This window comes from Dendrobium catenatum, unplaced genomic scaffold, assembly GCF_001605985.2.
Source record: "Dendrobium catenatum unplaced genomic scaffold, ASM160598v2 fragScaff_scaffold_624, whole genome shotgun sequence".
NCBI lineage: Eukaryota > Viridiplantae > Streptophyta > Magnoliopsida > Asparagales > Orchidaceae > Dendrobium > Dendrobium catenatum.
In genome coordinates, this window is record NW_021319086.1 from 1,277,455 (window position 1) to 1,288,343 (window position 10,889).

At 34.3% G+C, this 10,889-nt stretch overlaps 1 protein-coding gene across 1 annotated transcript in view; it reads left to right on the forward strand.

Annotated features, from left to right (window-relative positions):
* The first annotated feature begins 125 nt into the window (after nt 1-125).
* LOC110113698 (probable protein phosphatase 2C 51) overlaps nt 126-10,889 on the forward strand; it is a 27,550-nt gene continuing 16,786 nt past the window's right edge. The window contains exons 1-6 of the mRNA XM_028695359.1: nt 126-486; nt 2,750-3,008; nt 3,973-4,075; nt 4,164-4,302; nt 4,546-4,807; nt 6,495-6,853. Of these exons, the coding sequence (XP_028551192.1) occupies nt 219-486; nt 2,750-3,008; nt 3,973-4,075; nt 4,164-4,302; nt 4,546-4,807; nt 6,495-6,853 (1,390 nt within the window). The 5' untranslated portion in view covers nt 126-218. The remainder of the gene's footprint in view (nt 487-2,749; nt 3,009-3,972; nt 4,076-4,163; nt 4,303-4,545; nt 4,808-6,494; nt 6,854-10,889) is intronic.

Genomic DNA, 10,889 nt, shown 5'->3' on the forward strand with positions numbered 1-10,889 from the left:
AATCTGGATGCGCCACAATCACTCAAATACATCGGGATCCAGTGTATTTTGCTGATGTGGCGTGTCTGGATTGTGTCCGGACGTATCCGGACACCGGACGCAATAATTTGCCCTTTTCCTCAGGGAGGAGACACGGAACGCTTTTTGCTCGGTCCTGCCTCCATGAAAATCGACAGAATCACTCAAAGTGAGCGACGAAAACGAGACTCTTTCGAGATATGTACATCGAGCACATCATCCTGTTAGGTTTTCTGGGCTTCCTATTGATCCCATCATTCGCCGGCGAAACCCAAACTTGTCTGGCTGTTTACAAGGAAGGCGGCGCCCCGGCAGTCTTCCAGTCGCCAAAGTGCCCCCGGTGGACTCTTCCCGCCGATGCTCCTGGCGGTCCTCCCACCAACTGCCAGATCGCTGTTCGCCAGGGGAGGCGCAGGTCTCAGGAAGACCGAGCCGTCTGTGTCTTAGATATAAGGATCCCATTCTTAGGTGCGTTTACTTCTTCCTTGCCGATATTTTTTGAAGGGCGTATTTGATTGATTGAACAAGGGCAGTGATTGCTTGTGCGTTTACTTCCCGGTGGACGATTGGCATCCTGATTTCCCTCAGGAAGACCGAGCTCATTCATTGTCTCAGAAGACCGAATGAGCTTTAATTATTATTCCTTAATTGGTGCTGCGAGATAATTGATAAATTGATGAGTATAGTCGTTGCTACAAGGTTTTTCTTTTTCTTAAACGTGCAAACTCTTGTAGCGAGCGTGATTGCTTGTGCATTTGGCTGTTGCCTTATGTGTTAATTCAAAACCTATAATTGCATGGGTGATAAATGGTAATGACAAGGTTTGCAATTATTTCTATATATATATATATATATTATATTATATATATATATATATATATATATATATATATATATATATATATATATATATATATATATATATTATATATATATATAATATATATATATATATATATATATATATATATATATATATATATATATAACAAAATTCAAACAAATTATTATATGCAATGAAAGTTACAAGCTTTGCATTCTATTTTGCATTTTTTGATAATGTTGCATTACAACTTCATTTGGAACCAAATCAAACACTTCTTTTTCAATATATGGAACTAGACAGTCGTTGAGCCAACTATCACCCATTTTACTGCGCAATTTATACAATATATGCAACAATTAGAAAAAAAAATCTATAACAACATATATGCAACAATTAGAAAAAAAATTATAAGATTAGCCTCTTAAGCTATCCAATCTCCACAATATTAACTATAATGCATGTAATCCCCCTTTTTAAAAGTTCAGTTTTTCAGCACTAACTTATGCTTTGCCATTTATACGAAGCCTTTATTTAATAATTTTGTGAGAAAGATGGATGGAGATAGAAAGGTAGAGATAGAGAGAGAATTTCATGGATACAACAATCTCAGACGTCCCTCTTAAGAAATTAACAAAATGACATTTTAGTGGCAAGATGATGCTTATCTCGACCCACAATTTAATTCTATTTTCGATAAAAGCAGAAGATAATATAATTTAAAATTCTCATTATTTCTCCAAGGCATGGAATATATTAGAAAATGTATAATATGCATTCAACTGCTGGCAACTGCTGGCCAAACAAGTCTTCTATTCAACATAAGATTGATGTGAACATTCTCAGGTACATAAGAAAACAAAACTTCTTTCTGTAAGCCAAAACTCAGGAAAGAAAATTCTTTCTGTAACATATCAAAAGGAAAAAAAAAACATTAAAAAAAAAACAGGAAAGCCAAAACTCAGCAGATTCTTTTGCTAGAAAAGATAAACCATTTGATTTAGCAACCAAAATATGAAACTTGAGAGAAGAAACAAAAATTTGAAAAAAAAATCAGAAACAAGAAGGAAAACTCACACAATCGCGATTCCTTGGGAAGAGCAAAGAGGGTTGCGGCCTGCTTGCGAAGAGGGCTTTTACCTGCAGAAAACAGAGCTTTTACAGTTTTACCTGCTGCCGCGTGAAGAAAAAACAAGAAGAAAAACAGAGTTTTTACCTGCTGCCGCGTGAAGAAGAAAAACAGAGCTTTTACATGCAGAAACAGAGCTTTTACATGTAGAAACAGAGCTTTTACCTGCTGCCGAGTGAAGAAGATGGAAGATGGAAGAGAGCGGCGGCCTGCTTGCGATTCACGAAGAGGAAGAATGAGACCAGTCGCGGGATGTTAGAGCGAAAAAGGGCAAAAGTATTTTTTCAGAGGGGACAAACTACTAAAATTCCCTTATCTGTAATTAAAAAAAAATTTTTAAGTGGGGGAAATTGCCGAATTGCCCCCCCTGAACACCACTTGCTTCCGCCCTTGCTTTCAATTCTGACTGTCATCATAGAAGCTACATTTTGGAGGTTTGAAAGTCTTGGCTGTGTTGGCATTTAGTTTTGATTATTTTTTTAATTTAAAAAAAACCTTTAAAAATAAAAATAGTTTTCTTCATTTTACCCAACTTTTGAGAGTTCTCAACTGAAATTGATCTTCAGCCCTGCAAAACAAATTGGTTTCTACCAAAACTAAAAACTATGATTCAAAAGGCACATATGGAAAATAGAAAATGGCACTGATTTTTTTGTACTACAATTATTTTTCTTTAAGGTACTGATTGAACTTTTTCCTGTGAGTTTTGGTTGTTGGTAACTGTCCTTTTTTATATTTTTCTATGTGCTTTTGACATTGTTGGTTCTTGATTGGTTCAGGGAGAAAAGGAATCAAGGAGAAACTAGTTGGCATTGTGGCTGTGTTTGATGGTCATAATGGTGCCGAAGCCAGCGATTTGGCTTCCAAACTTCTAGTGGAGTATTTTTCACTACATGTGTATTTTGTCCTTGATGGGATATATTCTGCAATACTTAAGAAGGCTTCTGAGAAATTGACATACAATGAAGAGCAAGATGTGATTGTCCAAGTGCTTGAATCGGCCAAAGACGAAAGTTGGCTAAAGTGGGGTCAAAAAAGGTTTGGATGTACATATCTCTTCTATGAAGAACCATCTTTGTTATAGAGCATTGCTGGCTATCAAAATATGATAAATTTGGTTGTTGATATTGAATTTTGCTTTTTGATTTTTTGAATAATCTGGAATTCATGTATATTTAGTGCCTGCATCAATTATATTCTATTTTATCTCTTATCTTACAGCTCTTTTTCATAATTATAATATTCCTTTACATGGCATTAGTGCTATTCTTTTTAGGCATCTATACCTGTGGTTATAGCTAAATATTTACTTATGACATGCGTTTTTTTAAAAACATTTCTTGTTTCAGTCCATTTATAGTCTATAACCTAGTGAGAGGGAAATGCAGCCCTTGGGCCTTAGAGTGGTCACATTGTTGGAAGTTGTCATTAGTTTTTGGGTGTTGGAGATGTTATCTAGTTGAACTCATCATTATTAGATTAAAAAGGGCTAGATTCCTCCTCTGTTGTTCTCTGATACTGTGAAATGTTTTATCTGGTTATTCCTTGTGCCACTTTAGTGTTTCAGTTTTGTTGAATCCAAGAAACTAGGATTTAGGTTGTTGAATCCTAACGGCATTTTTTTGCTGTGTATGTGCTGGGAATTTATTGTCTGATGGTCTTCGTCTATGAGGGGAAATGTTTCTCTTATGAACTGTATGAGGGCGTGATTGTAGACCTGGACAAAGTCTCATAATTTCCTCAACCATAAATTGAGATCCATGTGATCTAACTTATTCAGTTTGATTTTAGTTCCATGTAATCTAACTTATTTAGTTTGATTTTCGCAATGCTGAGGCATTATTATTGAATGACCATATCCAAATTTATGTCATTTTACTTCTACGTTTTAGCATGAATGGATGTGCTCATGGGAAAATGCATTTTCCTAAAAATTGATTTCTGCTGCAGTTTGGCCATGTCATCATACTAATTCTATTAGTATTGTCATATTAATGGGCAGGTCAGAGTGGTCATCTACTATTTTCGAAGAATCTTTTCATTTGGAAATTCTCAAAGAATCACTGCTGAGGACAATTCATGACATTGATGTGACATTTTCTAAGGTAAGTTTTTTCATCTGCTTATTTATTTTATCATAATTTTTTGAGGAGGACACGCTTTTGAATTTCCATTTTCCATTATCTCATGCAGGAAGCTTTAAAACTTAACCTTCATTCTGGCTCAACTGCAACCATTGTTCTTATAGCAGATGGCCATATTTTGGCTGCCAATGTTGGTGATTCGAAGGCCTTTTTGTGTTCAGAAAGTTTGGATCCTTATTTTGAAAAAGGTTGGTGTTGTTTATTGAAAGAAAAACATATTCATCATATTTTCTCTAATTATTGCGATAGGAGAAAAAATAAAATCTTGGAAAATGCAAAAGCATTAAAGAGCAATTGCACAAATGTATATTTGTTAACACTTATCTTTAGCAAAAACCCACACCTATTTTTAGCAAATTTTTTACTCCTTTGAGTCTGAATACAAATAAAGATTTAGGGTCATTGCATTCCTTACAATTTCTCTATTTCAGCCAGTAAATCAAAGTTAAAGAGGCGCAGGAGACATGAAGCAGTTATTTCTCCAGTAAATGTATATGAAGGGTCTAAAATGACAAATTATAATGCAGTAGGATATTATGCTAAGGAGCTTACAAGAGATCATCACCTTGCCCGAGATGATGAAAGAAATCGTGTGGAAGCTGCTGGTGGATTTGTTGTGGAGTGGGCTGGAGTTCTTCGGGTCAATGGTGAGCTAGCCTTGTCCCGAGCAATTGGAGATGTGCCTTTCAAGAGGTAAGGCTTTAATAGACTTTGATTATCCACTATTTGATGTTTCCCCAGTGAAGTTTCTCACATTCATTTATTGTTACCCATGGAAATCCCACTTCCAACACCATATAAGCTGCACTTCAGTGTAACTTTATTGAATGAAACATGGAGAGAAACAAGAAGACAAAATTACCAGAAGTGAACTCTTTCCATACATAAATTTATAATCACTTAGTGAAAAGAAATTTTGAAGAATTGTTATATGAAAAGTAAAAAATACAAATAAAGTAAAAGTTCACATGATGAAATTTGAGGAATTTTTCATCAATTAAAAAGAAAATTTACCTAAACTATTAGTTACAACGCCTTGCTTGAACCCTGTTGAACCTTGGAGAATGATTATAAATATTTTCTCATTCTTGCTTGGTTGGCGAGCATACTTTAAAACCTTCTATTCACTTGAGCTTCTATGCTCAAAGATAATAAACTTTGTCATCAACATCCTCAATAATAAGAAGAAGATGAGGGACTAATATATCAGGAGGATCATGATCAATGATCATGCATGCAGATGAAGAGCTAACCAAATCCCTAGGGCGTATGATAGTAGGGACAGGCTCATGAGGCTCTGATTCCATAATAAGATCTAGAGTTGCTTCCAAATTATGTGTGCAAATTTGGTCAGAGGTACGCATTTTATCCATCAAGTTTGAAGGTAAAGTATGATCATTTGTATGCTCATTATGTACTTGGATGGTTGATTTCCTTAGTTTCATGTGAGCTTTGAAACTTTATTTGTAGTTATGCTTACAAATTTTGCAAGAAAAATGATAGGAAGCAATGTCTTCAAATTCTACCTTGTACTAATAGCAACATAGTGAGAAACCAATTTACACCTCCTTTTTAGGGGAATAGTAACATCTATTTCAACCAAAACTCTAGCCACAAATAGCCTAGAAAGATGAGTTAGCCGTATCAATATCCACTTGTAAATGTTTAGCACAAATAGTGCCTGAGAATTGTAAGATGGATTGATTGAAGTAATGAAATCGGAGCTGTGAAAAAGCAACTCAAACACGAGTGAAGGCAGACACAGAGATAGGTTGCATTAGAAGAGAAGGCGGACACAGAGATGCACATGGTCGAAATTGTGGCCACAATGGGATTTTTGCTAGTGTTTGTTGGAGGATGAAAAAAAGACAAAACCGGTGGAAGAGGGTGGAGAAGAGGAAGATTGCGGTGATTATGTGGCAAAGTTTAGGCACTGCGCACATTATTCCCTTAAATTGGGAAAAAATTGAGCAGTGATCTCTATGTAGATCATGAACAGGGTCGCAGTGAAGATGCTTGTGATGCAGGTCTGTCCCACTCGCATTAGGCAAGGCACATTGTTAGCTTGTGTTATTTTTCTAGCAACAATGTGCATAGTAGATGTCTTTGAACTTTTTGGAATATGATATATTCAAATATCCTTTTTTCTGGCCTTTTTGAGAGAGTTTATTTATTACTGTTATAGCTGCTAACTTTTCACCTTTTTAATTTTTCAAAATCATTATAATGTTCTCATTATCCTGTTCATCATACATCTGCCCCATTTTTATTTTCATGATATTTATCTGCTTCCAACGTATTTTGATTATAATTCATATTATACATTCGAATGGAATTTTCTTTTATGAAGTTTTTTCTCTCTTATCTTGAACAAGTGTAGATACGGTGTCATATCCATTCCCGAGGTGACAGATTGGCAATATGTAAGTGAAAATGATAGTTTTCTGGTCACCGCATCTGATGGAATCTTTGAAAAAATGACCACTCAAGAAGTCTGTAAGGTTTTATGGGATGAGAACTTAAGATCCAGTACTAAACCTTGGTGTGTACATGCTTTATCACATTCTTGTGCTGATTCAATTATAAATAATGCTTTTGAAAGAGGAAGCATGGACAATCTGGCAGCTGTTGTTGTTCCACTAAGATCTGGTGGTGTTTCTGAGGCCTTCTTTCAAGATCAGCTTGATGTAGCTGATTTGTCATCCTTTGGGTTACAAAAGGTCGTCAACCAACAAGGTGGTAATATCCCAAGTGATTTTTGTGATTTATGTAACCGTAACCTCCTTTCCCATATTCCAAGATTTTGTAATATATCATCTTCTCCTATAATTTTAACATCTTTATTATTAAGGTTTTCTCTTTTTTCTTTGATATTGTAGTGGTGGTAGTTAGGCATTGCTTAAATGTTTTTTCAGTCTTCAAAATTAGGTTAATGGTTGAACCATTAGTATGCTTTTTTCTTTCATACTAGTAAAGTGCATAGGATGCACCAAAGGGCAGCCATTCTTACTGCTGCAACCATAATCAATATGTGAAAGTTGGGACGTAGGGAGCGAGCATTTGTAGTACGTAAAATACTAAAATGCTTGATGCTAACTACAGCTGTTCATGGGTGTAGCGCCCTTTCTTGTGGGATTGTGCTGGATTAATTTTGATGGGCTTGTAAGATGTATTTGTTGGAGATTCCTGAAGTTGACCACTAGCTAAGATTCATTTACTTTTTGGATTGATCTTTTGGTTAATCTAATATCCTCGTATTTAAAGGACAATTGTAACTCTATAAAAAAGGAGTGGAATTGATGCATTCGCAAATCTATTACGTGTTGCGAGTTAGTGGTTATATAAATATGATGATTAATCTATTGGTTATATCCTAATATCCTCATATTTAGAAGGACAATGCCTTTTGTAACTGAAGCCATATCAACGAGTGAAATAGATGCATTTGTGAATATATTAATTGTTTATCTCACATATATTTTACTATGGAAACCTTTTGTAAGATATTTACTAATCTCACATATATTTTATCTTTCGATTTTTTTTTTTTTTTAAATTTATCTTATTATGTGCAGGCTTTTAGGTTGGGCTTGGTTATAAGGATATGCTATAATGGGGGCAAGTAACCAAAGAACCTTTAATCACATTTTTTTCTAGAAATTATTTTTTTGGGGGAAACTAGACAAAGTTTTGAATTGTAAGATTAGGAAATTAGTTGACCGTATCCACCCACAATCTTGATTGAAAATCTGTGGGTTATATTTAGAAAGAGATGTCTACGACATAAGCAAGATTGTGGCACAGGTCTTGAAGGAGATGACTACTACACAAGTGAGATTATAGTGCATGTCTTGAAATAGATGACTGTGACAAAAACAGGGTTTTGACACATGTTTTGAAGGTGGTGACTATGGCAGAAGCAAGTTGTGACACAAGTATGGATGCAAAGTTGGCTTCTGTCTGCTTGCAAGTAATATTGTGGCATAAGTCTTGAAAGAGATATTTAGGTTATAAGGATCATATCCTCATATTTAAAAGGCAATATTTTGTAATTGAAACTTTATAAAAAGAGAGTGAAATTGATGCATTCACAAATCTATTAAGTGTTGATCTCTGAATGACATATTTTCAACCCTGGTACTCGACTTTTGGAATATTTTTTTTATTTAAGCTTTCTCTTATTATATGCAGGTTAGTAATTATATAAATGTCATGGTTAATCTATTGGTTATATCCTAATAATCTAATATCCTCATATTTAGAAGGACAATATCTTTCGTAATTGAAACCATATCAACTAGAGTGAAATCAATGTATTTGTGAATATATTAAGTGTTTATCGTACATATATTTATCTTCTTTGGATTGTTTTATTTATTTATCTTACGCTTAGGCTTTTAGGTTGGGCTAGTTTATAAGGATCTACTTTGATGGAGGTAAGTAACCAAAGAACTTATAATCACATTTTCTCTAGAAATTATGTTTTGAGTGGAAATTAGGTAAATTTTGAATTGTAAGATTGGGAAATCAGATGATTGTGGCCACTCACAATTTTGATTGAAAAACATTTGGTTAGATTTAGAAGGAAATGTCTACGACATACAAGATTGTGGCGTATGTCTTGAAGGAGATGACTACTTTGCAAGTGAGGTTATAGTGTAATTAAAAAAAAAAAAGTTAGTGTAATTCTTGAAGGAGATGTGATGTAATTGATATTGTGGCACATGTCTTGAAATAGATGATTGTGACACAAATTGAGTTATGACATAAGGTTTTGAAGATGATGACTATGACACAAGTATGAAGGCGAAGTTAGTTATGACATAATCAAGGCAGCGATATATGTCTTGATGGAGATGACTATAGTACACTTCAAGTTGTGACAAGTCTTGAAAGAGATATTTATGTTATAAGGACAATATCCTCGTACTATAAAAAAGAGTGAAATTGGTGCATTTGCAAATCTTTTTAAGTGTTGATCCTATAATGACATGTTTTACTTTGGTGATTAACTTTTGGATTTTTTTTTTCATTTTTTCATTTTAGCTTTCTCTTACTATATGCGGGTTATGATTAGAGAGAGTCATCTTAGATGGTTTGGTCACATAAAATGGCGGTCTTCTGATGACCTGGTTAGAAAAGTAGATGTATTAAATTTGACTTATGTTAAGAAAGGTAGAGGTAGTCCTAAAAATAATTGGTTAGAAAATATTAGAAATGATATTTCTTTATTAGATTTAAACGAGAATTTGACTTTTAACATGACATAATGGAGAAAAAATGGTTCATGTAGCCGACCCCACATAGTGGGACAAAGGTTTGATGATAATATTGTTGTTGTTACTATTTGCGGGCTAGTGGTTATATAAAACCATGTTTAATCTATTGGTTAGATCCTATTATCCTCATAATTAGAAGAACAATGCCTTTTGTAATTGAAACCATATCAATAAGAGTGAAATCGATGCATTTGTGTATATATCAAGTGTTTGCCTCACATATATTTGTGTAATCTTCTTTGGAATTTTTTCATTTATCTCACATATAAGATTTCCCCTGGTTATGGGCTCTCCTATGATTGGAAAATCCAACAGCTCCTTTGTGACTATCACTTGTGGGATTCCTTCTCGCTCCAGATTCCACCAAAAAAAAAAAAATCATGCATTTCTTTTACGACAACCACCTCTTAGGATTTCCCCCAAGCTTCGAGGTATCTCGGAATCGAAAATAATCCTACAACTCAAAATATATCAATTTTTTATATTTTGAGTAGGTAGAAGTATTCCCCAAAGTTATCAACACCGAACAATTTATATCACAGCCTCCATGATTGAAGTATGGTTGAATGACACTGCTTTGGGTTTACCCGACCAACTTATTATGATCGAACCTAAATTGGGTGGCTAATAGTGATATGATGGTTATTAACATCATAAGGTATATCTTATATTGATAAACCAAATGTACCATCTTATAGATCTCAATTCCATGAGTCCATAAGAGGTGACAACGAACTATCGATGATTGAAATTATGAAATAATTTTTTAAACCACAAGAATGTGATGTTGATACCTCACCATATTAATATCAAAATATTTATCCCTTTAATAGTTGCCATTGATGCAAACCAATTATGAATAGTTGGTTTGTGGATGGTGTATCAACCCCAAGAAATAAAAAAAATTGTTGGAGCAAACTACACGATAAAGAGTGTCGGTTGGTGCTATCAGATGAAGCTAGCCCATGATTCTTAGTGATAGCTTTCAAGGAAGTTACCCCATTCACCGTCACCTTCTAAGCATGTTCTTTTAAGATGGTTTGTTCAACTCAAATCGAGTGGTTTGAGGCTTTCTAAGAGTCATAATTGGATAATTTTCCTATCTATGGATAATTTCAATGAAAGTTATGAGAAAATGATTGACTTTAGTAACCTTAGCACCCTAAATGAAAGTAGATATTTTTTTGCGTTGTATTAGTAAAATATAAGTTGGAGACGTTTTAAAGAAAATAAAGTGTGGAATAGCAGTACAACATGATGATATTCTAATAAGAATGTGAAAGTGCTTAGAATATCAATGAATTTTTTGGCTTACTAAACTTTTTAGTATTGTTTTGAAGACTAAAAAGATGTTAAACAAGTGAAGGTGATACAATCTTACTAGGGTTTGTTGACCTCTGTTAAGTAAAAAACAACAACAACAACAACATCAAGCCTTTATCCCACTACGTGTGGTCGGCTACATGAATCATTTTTCTCCATTGTGTCATATTAAA